Genomic DNA, 16,808 nt, shown 5'->3' on the forward strand with positions numbered 1-16,808 from the left:
GCCGACCCTGCAGCCCCCAACGCTGCTGCTGGCACCTGGGCACCTGCACCCGGTAGAAGCTGCTGTGCTGCAGGCGCTCTGTTTTGGGACATGGAAGCAGAGTATCAGTTAGCCAGGCAGAACTGTGCTATCACACCCTGCGCTCTTCTCTTTCTGGGGCTAAGATAATTCTTCACAGCACAGAAGTACCCCTTGCGCCTTTGATCCATTGCTTTTTTGTTTGTTTTCTACAGCCTTATTCGAAGTCCAGCAAAGAGTATCTCTTACTTTAGAAAAAACTTTACAGAAGCAGTACGCGATATGACTCCACTTAGTTTCTGTACACAATGTGTGGCTGTTTATGAAATATTAAGGATCTTGGATCCAAGGCTAGCCATGTCTTTGTGACAGAATGTATAAGCATGAAGAAAATGGGTCCCTGGTCATGGAATTTATTCTACTGGAAAAAATATTTTCAAATAATTATATATTTACAGTCTATAATATAGTCATTTATATCAACAGCAGAAGTAGTAAAAACTGTAAAAGTGCACAAAGACTCTGTAGAGCAAATACTAATGTTAACAAATGAACTTAACTATTTCAGAAGAAATTACGAGTAAACTTTATTCATAATAAAAGACAATATTCTAGGTGGTATTTTCTCTTTCCCATTTCAGTTTCATTCAGAAATAAATCCTGTGGGTTTTTTTGCCTCTGGAAGTGGCAGTTTTCTGTATAACTAGATTGCTTTCTAAATTAAATGGTTCTAAAACTGTTATTTTCCAAATAGCAATACTGAAATGAGCAAAAACCTAGTACAGAAGGTTTTGCTGCTGACTTCGCTGAAGTTAAATCTTTGCTTCTGAAGAAACCAATTCAACCAATTCAACTCCTTACAGGATTCAATAGATAAAAATATGCACATGCATGCATTCTTTTTATCCTCAAAAATATGTAAAAATGAAAATACCAAGCCAATGTCTGTACATTAGGAATATTATCTGAGTCACCAGTTAGATACTCTAAGGCAAAATAAGACAATATTAATGCAATGGAGTATAAGTACAAATGATATCCTGTAGATTGCACAGAAGCCATAAGCTGCTTTAGAGAAATGAGAAGGGTATGCCTGGTCATCCTGAGCACAGCAGTTAAGAAAGATCACTTTGTAAACCTAATGTCTTAATGGCATTATTGAGATAATTTTTTAAAAGGTAGAATGCAACTCAGGAACATGCCTGTTATTCACCAAATTCCATCAAATAAAGTTTAATTACATAAAAGAAATCCATTTATTTTAAGAAGGTATACGTTAGTTTTACAGACATTTAAAGAAATCAGGTGAAAAAAATACATTTTATGGACAAAAAATAATTTCTCTTGCACCAATTTTAAGAAGCAAGACAGTAAAAACAGTAATCACAGAACTAATCTGAACAAAGCCAAACTGGGAACAGTTCAGATGCAGCTAACTTGGAGAAAGCAATGCAACTCAAAACTAGCTCTGGCTCAGCTTGGGTTCTAGTGCCACCTGCTGAATTAACAGTATTTTTCCCCTTGCAACCATAGCCAATAGGCAATTTAAATTAATCCACTGCATTAGAGGGCAATACATGAAGAAAGGTCACAAAGAAGATGAGGTGCTTGAGTAATCTAAGTGCACATCCAGCGTGCCATACACCGAACCTAGTAAATTAAGAACCTTCTCTTGAATGATGTCAACCTGCTCTGAAGGGCAATAGTCATCCAAACTTGATCTGTAACAAGGAATTGAAAAAAAGCATGAATGAGCACAGATAGCACCACCATGACCACATTTTGTATTCTTGTAACGCTCTGTGTCTAGGCTGAAGCTACTTTCAAACTGTGGTGAGTTCTGCCTCCCAGCATCCCTTCAAAGCATAGCGCTGTGCTTCTCCTCACTGCTTTCAATAGCAACAGTTTGCCTGAAGTTGAATAGAAAGTCTGCAGCATATCACGAATGTGACCCATTCATCTCTCCAATTCTACTCTCTTCCTGACTCTGGCACATGTTGGCAGTCAAAGATCAAGAAAATGATCTAATTAAAGGACTGGTTGAAAGTTAAGATTGAAAAATTAAAATGCTACTAGGAAACAGGTAGGAAAACTTGAAAAATAAATTTTCACAATCCCTGGGATATAACGTTATTTACAGTAACTATTAATGAACCGCAGATACCAGTAAAAAAGCAGAGCTGACACTTCTGTAGTAAAGAAGCGTCCTAGAACACTGTAGGTATTAGCCATGCTATTTCTTGTTGACAAAAACAATTTCATGTCAGCTTCTGCTATTGTTGCCTGCCCTTTAAGGGTACACTTAGCATTTCTGAAGTGATTAAATTACAACAATTTGTCAACAGATACACTGTGGTCTTCAAATTAAGTTGTCCCAGGACAGATCCCTGGTTCTCCCATGTCCCTGGCCTCAAACTCCACCCTGTTCTCCCAAATAATACCCTTACAGTCCTGGAAGCGTAACTTCTACCCCATACAAAGCTTTACTAGACCTTTCTAAAATATAAATCCCTTTCAGCCTATTAGATGAAAACCACTTCCATCAGAAGTGTTACTGAAAACAGAAATTCTATCTGTAGTACAATAAATCCTAGAGCAAGAGAGTAAGGAAGGTGTGATTTCAGCCCACGCAGGATTGTCCAAGCTAGCTTTGCTCTAACTAGCACAAGTAATAAAAGTAGTAGAGATATATGAACCCCAGTGAGAGCTATCAATCTCAACACACACAAGGCCTCATCACAGTCTTTATACAGCCTGTGCTGAAGCTGATTAAGTCATCATGTTTTCACTGCTTTTGAAATCTGTGCTAGCTACCCTAAAGCCCAGTAAAACTGGCCATCAGTGCAGAACCTTCCCTTAGCTGTGTAGATACTGTCACTGCTTTATGATCAACGTTTTCAAATGTCAATTTTCACTACACTGTAAGGCTTCCACTTTAAGACAGAATTTAGGATGTGCCAACCAGTGCTATATTGATTGAATCATTTAGCTTTGTAAGCACAGTCTGAGCGTTTTAAAGTAAAAGTATCTACATAGTCTTACCGAGCAACTGTGACAAGTGTGGGCTTAGGCATATCTTTTAGTAGAACTTCAATGGATTGTATAAGACCTTCGATCTCCTCTTCAGTGCTAACATGGTGAGGAAGCTCCATATAATCACAGGTCAGACCAGCCTGATGGACCTTCATGTAAATTAAACAGAGATATTATTTCTGTTGATGAGTTATTGATATAGCTTATCTGTGTGTAAAAAGTCTCTAGGATACCATCCCTAGTCCAGTAGGTAACTTACACCTCTTCAGGCAGTAAGACTTGGGTTTTTTTCCCCAACTTGTTCTTTACACAAGAATAATAAAATTCTGGAGATTGTATGGATGGTTTCACTATCTCCGCTACACCATACCTCTCCTAGGAATTCAGAGTATGCTGCAGCCCTTGAAGATGATAGGTTTGATCTTTTACAAATAGGTACCCTAAATTAAGTTCTATAAAGTATATCAACAGACCCTGGTAAAACAAAACCTTCCTTCACAGGAAGCAGCCTGAGATGTCACAGTCCTGAAAGATCACATTAATGTTGCCTAAATATAGACAAGCAGAGTAGAATTTTAGAAGCTTTAAAAGGAAAAGCTGGCCTGAGTAATAAGACATAAAAAAAAAGCAAAGCTTACCAGAAGCTCACAAAGTCCTGAATCAAGAAGGAAGTCTGAAATGAAGCATGATCTTTTCCCTCCCTATTGAACCTATGCTTTTGAAATCTGTATACTTTCTGGTCTTTTATCTAGTCACCTACCATTTCATAGTCTGGGCTTTCCATCCTGGTTTTCAAACTGTGAACTAGTTGAACAAGTGGCTTCATTCTGGATCTAAAACAAACCCAAAACTTGTTACATAAACAGTTGGAAACACATATATTTACCTTAAGTGGTTAAAAAAAGAGAGACAGAAAAAAGAAGTTATCATGGCCTAGGACTTGGAAATTAAATTTACCTCTCCGTTTCATCTCGCACCTGAGAAAAATGGAAGTTATCAGTACCATTGTACTGTTTCACCAGGTCTTTCTTAGAAAGCCCCTATACTCATACTTGCCTCTGGCAAGACCGTTTTGCACTTATTTTAGGGCAGACCTGAAGAGAAGCTGTTGTAGCTCAAAGTTGTATCAGCTTGATAGGAAATGCTTGTGATCACTGTTACGCAGGCCTGGCAGGAACCGCTGCATTTAATGGGGAAAATTAGTGATTTTGCTATCAAGGGAAAGCTCGGACTTTTGCTGTTTCTTTTCAGCTGAAAACATTTAGTTTAAAAGCATAGTGGATGCTGCTGAGATGTTTTGTGGACACTGTTGCTCCGGTACTACCTTTCATTCACTTCCATTTTTCCACAGAAAGCAGAACCTTTGAGAGCACCAAAGGAGTTCTCCATATTGTTGCTTTTTTTGAGAGCTCTGCTTCACACAGACCACTAAATTTTTAGTCACCAAACGTGCCTCCCTCCACAGACTACACAATTTGCATGAAGCTGTACAAGGCTGATCTTGGAAGGCTTACCATGGCTCTGAAGACAGCAGACTGCCTTTCCTTTTGTTTTGTCTGACTCTTTCTCCTGTAGAACTAAAGGAAAAGTGGTAGCCTTCCATAGGTCCTATCCAGCCTGTCTCCTTTTCTGATAGCAAAGTGCCGGGCTAATCAGTTCCCAAACTACTGTTTGCACTTTAAGTCATTTAGAAATCTCCTACCCAGGATATGAAGCCCACTTCTGTAAGGTCTCTTCATCATCATTGTCACACAGATCTGCAAATGCTGCCTCCAGATCTTCTAGCTGATGAACACGGTTTTCAACACAATCCAGCAAGCCCTCCTTTAAATAAGCACATATAAAAAAGTATGTTAGGAAAAAAAGAGGTAAGAATATCATGGCTTACCCTATGATTTAAATTCTGAAATGATTGATCTACTGGAAGTGGGGAATCAGAAACAACTGATTCTTTACTACAGAACATCTTTTCAAGAGGATGAGAATGAACATCTGCAGAAGCTGTTACACCTTCAGAATAAATCATCTCTTTTACTCTGTCTTTCCCACAACAAATTAAAAAAAAACCACATCTGCATTCTGGCAGAATACACCAAGGAGAGCTAAGAAACTGTATATGACTAATTGTTGGATTTGTTTCTATAGCACTGAAATGCTCAGATGAGTATAAGTTTTACATTTTTATAATGAAATGAGAATTTAATTTTTTAAGTTTAAAAAAAGAATATTATTAAATCAAATGCATTTTCAGAAAAACAAATTAAAATAGGCTATTTGATGCTCTGAGGTTGTTTCAGCTCTGTGTGCCTGAAAAAACTTAGAATTAATTTAAATGTCAGTATTGCTCTGATTGTGCAAAGGTTTATGGCCTTTCTTAAAAAGTTCAGAATACATAAAGAGGCAGTCTTCTTGGTGTGAGGCTACATACATAAATACAGTTGTACATGCAAACATTTGCAGAAAGACATCCTACATAACATATCAAAAGAAAAGCAATGCTTGGCATATTTGGAATTAAAAATGCAGTGGTGTGTGAAGGAAAACTATTAAAAAGCACATTGGAATAGATGGGTAACAACTGAGAACATAACAATTCCCTTTAGGATTCTGCTGGCTGTATCATATAACAGATGCTACTTCTTTTGTTGATTGATGTCAGCTTCGGACTAATTTTTAAGAAGAGCTGAGGGTATCAGCCAATCATGAAGTACAGTTTATGATCCTACCCTGGGGTATGAATAAGATAATTTTCTAAGTAGCACCAGTAACTAACCTTAAAGACACATCCGATCCCCCTCTATACTACCTAAAAACTGCAAACAACACACTATTATCTTGTAGTATGATAGAAATGTACATCTAGTGGTACTCTGGAACTACAAAACCAGATTTTAAGAAATGAGACATCTAGGATATTTTCTGAAACTTTGAAAAACATGAAGTTCATTAGCTTTCTACCTTCAAAGCCTTTAAATTGACTGTCTCACTATAAAACCATCCATGAATCTAGTCTTGCCTTCTTCAGTTCTATACCTATCCGTTACTCACAGCCTGCTAACCATTTCAGTTGCCTCCTATAAATTTGTTGGGTTTTGTAAATAACTTATGTCCTGAAATCATATTAGGCACTTAAATCACAAGCTTTTACCCCTTTTACATTTAACTATCTTTTAAATAGCTAACTGGTTTTATTGCTGATTGACTAAGAAATACGAAAATCAATTTGACAACATTCTACATATCTCAATTTCTTTATACACACATATTAATTAGGATTCATTAATCTGTGATAATTATATGTGTTGAATCTCTCTGTAACAGTGTTCAGATGAGATTACGAAAGCAAAGACAAGATCTTATTGAAATTACTTGGTGTAATGACCATTAATATGGCTGTCTCCATGGTTTGGGCTCAGGGCTGAATGACTCTTTTGGCAGCTATAGCAGGCTCACATTTCCATGATTCAGAAGCACACAACGCATAAAATGAAAAGTACATTACAGTGATATAATACTGTCCTTTCTGCATCTGAATAAATAGGTAAGATAACAGTTAGCCATTCAGCACAGCTCTGACTGTCAAGGAAGAGCAACTAGCGCAAGGAAGGGGAGAGCCTGGAGGGAAAAAAGAAAAAGAACCAACCACCAAAAAAACCCAAAACAGAACAAAAAACCAAACCAAAGTGCTGCTGAGCCATAAAAAGAACAAGATTGCAGATGACTTACTATGTTTTCATTTCTTCCTTGTCAATTACCACTTGCTTACAGAAATTACTTTTCACACTCATGTTAAATATTTATGCAATTCACATGTTTAACCAAAACGTTTAATAGGAAAGAACTCCTAAGATGCTGCCGATTAGCATTCAGCGTGCTGCACAGCTTAACTGGAGACCACTTCATTAAGAACTTTTCATAGGTTCCTTTCTTGACGTAACTCGTTTTTATTGGGTAAATCAAAAGAATCATTCCCTCATGCATCCCACAAGGAAATATCATACCTCTGTTGCATTTTTATGAGGCTTCTTGAAATTGTACAACTCTTGCAAAAGCTCATATTCTGTCTTTGAAAAAGAAGAAAACAGGCAAAAAATTAGACTTTTCAAATGAGAAACAAAATCCTCAAAATCTTCCTTCTTCAAAAAAAAAAAATTGAGCACCAAGATCATTCCTCTGTTCCAGTACTGCAGACAACTCTCTATAAATGCAGGTGAGGCTTGAGAAAGCAATACTTCATGGCCTCAGCCAAACATTTTGCAATTGCTTAACTTTAAACCTGACTTCAAGAACATAGCTTTAAAAGCTAAGTATTTACCGTCTGTTAGTTAAAGAGTCTCTGAAGTTAAATATACATGTTGCTGAACTAAGGTCCCAAAGAGATGCTGAGTAAAACTGAGATGGCAGACTTAGGCAGACAAAACCAACAGGAGAGTTATGACCGTAAAGGAAAACAGGATGGGTAAAGGCTTCAGGTTGGTTGGCCAACAAGTTCACAAGTAAACTGTTACAGGGCGTTGTCAGCCCTACTCCTTGATAATATTCAAGTTTAATTAATTGAGGATAAACAGATTTCATTATTTATTTAACAGCATTAAAAAGGTAAACATATGAATTTTTCAGAGCAGAGGGAGAAAGGAAGGGTAAACTATTCAATTTTTACAGAAATACAAAGCATCTTTAGCGCAATGTTTTGGATTTTAGACTTTTTTGGTGGGAAGACAAGACTCATCTGGATTGGTGAACTATATTTGCTTTTTAGCTTTTCCATGGATTCTTACATTTCGAGTGGTAACTTGGGAAAAATTTTCAGATGGAAGTATCGTAGTCTACAATAGAGGGAACAGAGTTAAGAGATATTAACTGCAAATGACATCGTTATATCAAAAAAGGTACACTGGATGCTCTGTGTAAATCCATTTCCAAAAGTGGTTCCTAAAACTGAAAACTAAAAAAAAGAGCACAAGAAACAAAACAAACAAAAAAAACACCTGACCCACCCAAAAAAACAATCACACCCCCCCCCCAACTCCTCCATTATTTTATTCAGAATGAACTTCAAGCCCTAAGAGGGGTATGGAATTTTATTCTTATACGGCAAGACCCCCACAGTGCTTTCCCTTTGCTGTATGCTTCTCTTTATGATTAAAAACAACTGGCATTGCATATTGTCTGAAGATACTGTGATCATAAATACTGAATGTCAGAAGCTAACAGAGGTCAGGGACACTATATTCACTTCTGTACGGTGAACAAAGAAGCAGTAGTCTAGCTGACACTCAAAGATGTCAGATGTTCTCCAGCATAGGCTGAAGTGAAAACTGTTAAAAAGAGAGGCTTAAATGCTAAAAAGTCTGTATATTGCAGAAGAATTTGTAAACCTAAATGCCACATCCACTTTTCAGGGCAGATTAGTTAGTTCCTAAAAATCCTGTTCGTGTCAAGAAAAGCTGCTAACTGCTTTCCACCTTTGAGGATCTACATATTTATGACTCTATACAGGTGAGCTACCTTTGCTGTGCAGCCAAGTTATAAATGGAACACAAAGCAGAGTCTTAAGCTTAAAGCCATGGCATCAGAGACAATAATCAACACCACCATGCCTTTTGAAAGGCAGAGTCTCCCAATACGATCGTGGCTTTCCAATAGCATGTTATAGGGGGTAAAAAATGATACAATCTGTCATCCCTCCCTGATGAATCTTACTGTGGGTATTTGGAACATAACCTTTGGAAACCCAAGCATAGCTTTTATATCCCAAGCAACAAGCAGAAGTGAGCCATATACCTCTGAGCTTGAATGTGTGCTCAATACCAATTTCAAATGTAAGGATCTACCCCTGTTAGGTTGTTGTAATTCTTTGGAGCGTACACTCCCTCAGAATGTCTCTCCCTCAAATATTACCATGAATTGTTAATCATGATCAGCTGATCTGCTAATTTAGCTTAGATGAAAGACATAAATGCTAGGATTGGTACTCTTTTGTGAATGGTAATAGGCCTCGTCATTGTCATGCTTACCTGTGTGTACATTTCTTTGAATGGATTTTTAACTGAAAAAAAATCTAAATCAATGTCTAAAACATATGCATCCCCTTTCTGCAGTACTTGGCAGACATCTTTAACAACTTCCCTTATTGGGCATTCACTGTTTTTGAGAGAGCTTGAAGCTGAGCACTCTGACAAGGTTTCTGCCCTGTTCAGGGCACTTGTATTTTGCACTTCGTTTTTCTTCACACTTGGGGTGCTGTGATCAAGGTCACCAGGAGCCACTGATGAAGAGGCAGAAGCGGTGCTTGCTGTGTCATCTGTATTTAGCTTCAGTCTCTTAGCAGATGCTACTTCGCCATTTTCTTCCCGGCTGTCTGCTGCTTCAGTAGGATTGATGAGAATGACGTGTAAATTTAAAGGCTTCTGGTTTTCTAACTGATCAGCAGGGACATAAAGACCATCACTTAAAAAGTAATGATCTGTACCTGTAACCCTACAATTGACAGTAACTCACAGTTAATATACATCTTTGCAAAGAACTTAGGAAAAAGCATGTATACTTTAGGGATCCTGAGAAGAATGAACAGATGTTTGATGGGTAACAAAAGCAATAAAACTGTGTACACAAAATTATTTATTTTAAGCCACAGGTTTTTAAATTGATGTGTTTTCTACTTCTTTATTGCTGGATAAATATATTAAAATTCACTCTATATTTTTTATGATAGCCCTACAAGGTTTTAATGGATAAGAAAGAGATGCTACATTATGTGCTACTAAGATTAATGTCCCATTGAATTGCATTTTAAAGACAACATCCAGAATTTAACAAGATATTGTCAATATTAAGGCATATAAGATTGCAAAGCTATGGATACTTTGTCTTGGATTTCTTAATTTTTAAGGAAAATTCTGTTAGTTGGGTTTGAGAAGTGCCCTGAAACCTATGGATATTGATTTAGTAAAAGTAAAATTTTATGAATTAACAGCTAGCATTTAACTTTTTTTAACCACCAATATAGATTCTGTATTTTAAGTGAGGAGAGCTGGTAATGTGAGGATGAATAGCTATTTATCAATGGAATCCACTTAATTAAAAAAAACAAACAAACAAACAAAAGCAACAATGCTAAATACTCCACTTACAGTGAAAATTTAAAGAATATAATTCTCAAACCATTATTTCAGTACATTAAGATTTAAGTATCATAAATTCAGATTAAAAAATAAGATTATGAAAAAGTGTGAACATCTGCTCACTTGTGTTAAGGCCTCATTTGATAATAGGGTATCACAATCAATCAACCACAAAGACAAATAATTTCATAAGCAGCAGAAATTTGAAGCTTAGTTCCCCAATGTATTGTGGCTGGATTATCCTGAGCTTGCTGAGATGAGAGCCTGGACCACAACTTCATCTTGTTGATCAGGCATTCCCAGGGCCTCTTGTCAGAAATTCCCCAGCCTTCAACATGAGCTCATGCTACAGCCTTTCCGTTAGCGGGACACAACTAAGGTATCTATTGCCTGTCCAGCCACTTGTTGTCAACAAAACTTTTAGGAAGTTCGTATTTCTGAGGACTAAAAAATTTTCCTTCATGAGTTTTGTAAGCCTAGAACCTGAAGAAAAGGTACCTGACCATCTTCAAAAGGCAGCTTGAAATGCTTTCAAGACTGCTAAGGCGATCAGAGGATCTGTGGGAGAACTATTCAAGCCACCATGAAGTATTTCTATATGTGTGCTAGTTCTCATGCACCAGCTTTTGTCTTATTATTTAGGTTTACTTTAGGCCTCAGATTCAGAATTGTAGAGCTTTAGTGTTTTATTTAAGGTGGTAAAACAAAGCATTTCTCTGCTGTCTCCTGTTGAACTTGCTTCAAAAGATTTATTCTGGTATGCTGGCAAGAGACATGATTTGTAAACGTCCATTCAAGATGTACAAATCACAATGCAGTGAACATGGTGAATGTGAAATTATCATGGACTGCATCCCACAGAATGAGGGGTTCTGATCAGAACTTGAATCACAGAATGATTAAGATTGGAAGAGACATCTGGAAGTCTCCAGTCAATCATCTGAGCGAAGCAGAACTAACTTCAAAGCTAGATGAGGCTGCTCAGGGCCTTGTCCAGTTGAGTTTTGACTTTATCAAAGGATGGCAAATTCACCACCTGCCTGTGTACCTGTTTCACTGCTTAACTAGTAGATTAACTTAAAAAAAACCTCAAATCCAACCAACCAACATAAATCACACCAGAAAAACAGCGGCATTGCTGATACCAAACAAAAATTTTACTAGCAAGACCAAAGACTAAATAGATACGAGTTGAACTGCTTTCTCCCATTCACAGTAAAAAGGAAAAAAAAAAAAAAAAAAAGGAAAGCTTTATGTGCATTAAATGCCTGGTTTTGTCACAATAAAGATGACAGATTTTGTTCTGATTGGTACATTTAGGTTCTATTTAGAAAATAAAATAAAAGCTGCCCTTCATTTTCTGTCCAGTTTTCTTTTGTTGTAACTCCATGGAACCAAATCTCTGAACTTCACGGGTCAGTCAGTGATACTGCATGTAAGCTCACCCTGAAGGGAAACTTATCAAAGGAACTAGTTGAAAATAGCTGAATATGAGTACAGAATCAAAGCAAAGCAAGTGATTTGTTTTCCTACACCACCCAAATGTGACTCTCTTTTGATCCAGAACAGTAAAAAAAGTTTGTCTAAACACACAGTTTTCATAAGTATATTACTATGAAATAGAATTGTGCAAAAAGTAACCGCGAACTTTGTAACATTTGCTAAATAGTAGTATCCCCTTTTACTTTAGGCCAGTTCTATCAAAGTGACCTCATTTACTTAATTATATCTTTTTTTTTTAGATATCCCAACAATAATTCTGTTTTAACTGGTAGAGAAAATAAAGGATGCACTATTCATAAAGTTGAAAAATTAATTTTCCCTGATGTCTGAAAATATTTATTATCTTATGCTTTTATGTATATAACCCTTGATTATGTACTCTTTGGGTGTAGTACAAGGTGGGCAAAAAACTGGCTGGACCAAGAGTTGCATGGTGGTGATCAATGGTTTGAAGTCGCACTGGGAGCTAGTTATAAGTAGTGTTCTTCAGGGGTTGTTACTGTTTTGACATCTTCATTAATGCTCTCAGCAATGCACTCTTAGAAAGTTTACAGGCAGTACTGAACATAGTAGCCAAGAGTAGCCTATATACTAGAAGGTAGGGTTGGCCTTCTGAATGACCTAGAGAGCCTAGAGGAACAGCCAACAGGAATGTCGTTAAGTTAAACTAAGATAAATACAAGGTCCTGCACCTGGGACAGAATAACCCCATGCAGCAGTACAGGGTTGGCACAGACAAGCGAGGACCTGCAGAACAGGAACTGGTAGTCCCAGTAGAAAGCAACTTGAGCATGCGTGAGCAGTACACCACTGCAGTGATGAAGACTAATAAAAAAAATTCCTTGTATTAGCAAAAGCATAGCCAAAAGGCCAAGGGAAGAGATTTCTCCTCTTATTCAGCACCAGAGAAGTCACATTTGAAATAATCTGCCCAGATTTGGGCCCTCAAGACAACAGAGACATCAATAAACTGAAGATCTAACAGAGGGCCGCTAAGTTGGTTAGAGAGCCAGAGCATGTGATGAACAAGGGGAATCTGAGAGAACTGGGCTTGTTTTGTCCTGGTAAGGGAAGGCTGCGGAGGATCTAATTGCTGCCCTCCGTTAAAAATGACCGCTTTCTGAGATTTTTTTACTTTAATGAGGAGAACTAACTTAAAACCTGGGTAGCTGAAATGAAATGTGAATAGCCACCATTACCTATGAAAAAAACCATTAAGGCACAATTTTCATTGTGCCCATTCACACAAATAGTCACACTAGGTCCTAAAGAAATCACAAACACAAATTGAATTTTTATCTTTATCCAAGAATACAAAAAAAGCCCATGAAAAGCTATAGAGATAGCTTTTATATTACTAGTATAAGACAGCAGACAATTTACCTGATCGTAGTTGTTGATATGTCTTTCCCAATTAAAAAATTGTGTTTTCCTTCAGAGATCTGCTGAGCCCAGGGTGGGTGAAGCCATACTACCTGAGAAATATGGCCAGCATAAACAGCAGGCATAATCCAGTTCTCAATACTTAATTCACTGTAGTGAATGGAGAAAGACGGGAGATAACACTGTTACTTTCTCTGTAGGCAAAATATGTTCAAGATCACCACAAGCATCTTCCACATCTTGAGAGCTCCCATGCAAATCATCTAAAATTACTACTTACATTAGTAAGGGTCACATCATCAAAGAAGGAAAAAGAGGGAAATCTTTATTCGTAAGAGACCAAAAATGTCTATAGTAGATTTTAAAAAGTTAGGATTATAGAGTGCAATCAGCTTCACTTTTAGCATGGCACTTCAATTATAAACTACATGGATTTGTTGCCCTTTTTCTCTTGATACATCTGACAGAGGAAAATGCAAGGACCATCATCAACACTATTCTAAATAACTTCAAACTGACCTCATGAGAGTATTTTATTGTAAACTGCTCTAACCAGACTTTAAATATAATCTCAGTAATTAAAGTGAGTCAATCAGTATCTACAGATTAGCATCTTTCCTCATTATCAACACCCTATTTTTTGTAGGTCTATGTTATAGTTCACAAAACTTTTTATTCATCCAACAAAGAGAACAAAATAGTGACTATGGGTAGGATGATACAAGTACTTACACACCGCCTGCATCAGCTTGTCATTGCTGTAAATCACCATAATACTGAAGCAATCAATATTTATTTTAAAACAGGAAGAGAAAGACAATAGTAGAGATCACTCTGTGGCTTGTTACCTACCTACCTAAGAAGTGGCGGGAAATTTTGGTCTTAATGATCTTAATTGGAAAATCTTGTCCAACTTCACATACTCACCATGTCAACATAGGATATGTTATTTCAATCTCAAAGGTAATTTTTCAGTGTGAACAGAGAAAGACTATTTTAAAGCTACAGCTCTTCAGACAAAGCATCCACTCCGAGTGCTCTCCTGTTACCCAGAGGAACTACTTGGGCTAATAACATGATACACTACTGAACAACTAAACAAAGGAAATTCATACATCTTAAATTGCTTGATATGCAACATAAGCATTTGACCACCACAAACATAACTTTTGCCATTCAGAAAAATAAATTTTTCAGCAAAAGTGAAAAGACAGAAGATACAACTTGAACCTGACTTACACCTCTTTTGTTCATAGTTCCTATGCAGTCAAACCAATATTCACTATAAATCAAAGGCAGCAAGAAGTGGACTTACAAGTATTCTGATGCAGTACCCAGGACTTACCTAAAAAGAGCTTCTTTGTCAAATACGGTGTCTGCAGGCATATTCACAGGAATAAGAAGGTCTGGATGGGAATCAAGATGAACAAAGGTGATGTTACTGGCAGGAAGGTGCTTTGAACCAATGGCACGATAGATGAAAGGCAGCACCTAAAACAACACGAATATAAATACATCGATTATAACCAGTGGGTCGAAAAATGTAGCAGCTTTAACAGCAAAATTGCTAGTCCCACTCTTATTGCTTTAGAATTTGGATTAGAGGGAGGAAGAGACAGAACACAACACAAAGGGAAACAGTGCCGGTGGCAAGACAGCTCATGAACTGTAATCATTATGAGCCCAAGTGTTCCATTCAAGAAGCTGCTGAAGAATCACAGCTTTACTCCCTCTTTCTTCCTTTATTGGGAGTCTTGTTTGCAGTAGCTCTTCTCCCTAATCATTCAACGCAATTGCTATTTTTTTTTCATTTACAACTGAACCCCACTCTTCTGCAGAACATTGCCCCTGCACTGCCTTCTCCATGATATAAAGTTTCCTCACCATGCATGGGTGCTATGGAAATAAAAACATTTCATGACTTGTGTTTTACAAGTTAACTGATATAGAGTGAAAACTGACCCCACCATGATTTAAGTGGAAAGGGCTTAATGCCTAATCCCTACAATACCAGCTGCAATAAAGAGACTGCTTTTCTCAACTGTCCAACCTTATCCCCTTGCCAAAGGTCTTCACTCAAAGGTGTGAAAAACAAGAGATGAGGCAACTCATCAATTTATAGCAAATCACTGAAGAGCAATAATGTAGGGTGGTAAAACGAGAAAACTGATGGCTGATTCATGATACCTCTTACACTGAACTGCAGTACACAGAGGCTCTCCCACAGTTACAGAGCAGTAACTGCCTTAGCTGCCAGAACAAATCCAGCAAGGATTGTGAATCACAGCCCTATTATACAGGGAATGTGAAGACTGTAAAAGGACTGGGCAACAAAAATTACACATGATCTCAACATTACAACAGAAATGAGCTACTTTGTTTTGTGATAAAATTGATTAAGATGACAAATCCTGGGTACTGCATGGGCATAACCTTAAAACATGACTGACAGCTGAAATTTGGACTGTATTCCATCTGTCTAGGAATAAATTCCTCAGTTTACTCACTACATATGCAGTAATATGTATACTACTGTAACATTAGATAAAACAAGGTTAAAAATAACAAGGGTTTTCTGATCCATGACTTTTACTTCTTCCAAAAAAGGTCTACCTGGTCAACCTACAATCTTTGCAATTAAAATTAAAGTTTCATATCAGGTAAGTGCTACTACAAATTGTGAGACTAGGAGAGGATGGGGGAAGACACAAGAGGCTATGATCTCTAACCTTGCAAGTTCTCCTGCTTTGGATTAAGAACAAAATTTCCTTCACACCAGCTGTTTTTATTAATCAATGTATGATGCATCTAGCGACAACTTGCCCTACAGGAACATCAATGTCAGCAAACGACTATATAGTTTCTGTGAAGTTCTTGCCTTTTGGGATGAAAAGCCATTTATATTTCATGCAAGACAAACCAATGCATATACGTGCACATATTGAAAACACAGCATATGCATTTCCTATGAATAGACTTTAAGCTAATTGAAAACAGAAGTATACAAAGTAAAACAAAGAAGAATCATTAATAGTCATTATCTCAGTATTCCTACTACAGTGACACTAAGTCTTTGGTTACCATGAAAAATCAGCTATCACAGCATTTTATATTTCAGTGAGTCTTAGCAAAAATGATCGCTGTTAAACTATTTACTTACAAATTCAGAACATTATTTTCTTTAATAAGCTTTATTACACTGAAGTTTTCTGTTTGCAAAGAATCTAGTAAAGAATCTTTTTACTTAGGACTAAGGCCTCAGCTTAGGCTACTGTAAATAAACCATACGGGAAACCAGAAACAGCAGTTCAAAAGCAATTCCTTCTTCACTCCCTTTTTCAATTACTTAACTAAAAAAGTAGTGTTCCAAATGTAACATTTCTCATCAAGGGGCAGTCAATCTGTTTGTTAGGATGATTATATTTACCAATTTGCTGTCGACATGTCATACACTGTGTAGGGTTGAGTTTCCAAGTACTGCACTAACGCCGAGCTAATTCTAAAAGCAGTGTAATGTAGGTATGTAGGTATTATTTCCTTTTAACTATAGCAACTATGACCCAAAGAAGGGAAAAAAAAAAAAAAAAAGGAAGTCAGCAGTAATTGCTTAAAAAGATGCCAAAATCCAATAATGGCATTAATTAACTTGATGATCTTTGAGGTCTCTTCCAACCATAACGATTCTATGATTCTAACTTAATCACTCAATCGGGAAGGAAATTCAGGTCACCTGGGCACTGAACTTCA

At 37.1% G+C, this 16,808-nt stretch overlaps 1 protein-coding gene across 1 annotated transcript in view; it reads right to left on the reverse strand.

Annotated features, from left to right (window-relative positions):
* Positions 1–1,306: 1,306 nt before the first annotated feature.
* Positions 1,307–16,808, reverse strand: part of LOC104168007 (chromosome unknown open reading frame, human C5orf22) — a gene marked incomplete at its 5' end in the record, with an annotated part of 15,861 nt that continues 359 nt past the window's right edge. Inside the window, 8 exons of the mRNA XM_009708438.1 lie at positions 1,307–1,739; positions 3,061–3,200; positions 3,812–3,878; positions 4,754–4,875; positions 7,053–7,115; positions 9,069–9,531; positions 13,062–13,211; positions 14,407–14,552. Of these exons, the coding sequence (XP_009706740.1) occupies positions 1,607–1,739; positions 3,061–3,200; positions 3,812–3,878; positions 4,754–4,875; positions 7,053–7,115; positions 9,069–9,531; positions 13,062–13,211; positions 14,407–14,552 (1,284 nt within the window). The remainder of the gene's footprint in view (positions 1,740–3,060; positions 3,201–3,811; positions 3,879–4,753; positions 4,876–7,052; positions 7,116–9,068; positions 9,532–13,061; positions 13,212–14,406; positions 14,553–16,808) is intronic.

This window comes from Cariama cristata, unplaced genomic scaffold (assembly GCF_000690535.1).
Source record: "Cariama cristata isolate BGI_N322 unplaced genomic scaffold, ASM69053v1 scaffold20809, whole genome shotgun sequence".
NCBI lineage: Eukaryota > Metazoa > Chordata > Aves > Cariamiformes > Cariamidae > Cariama > Cariama cristata.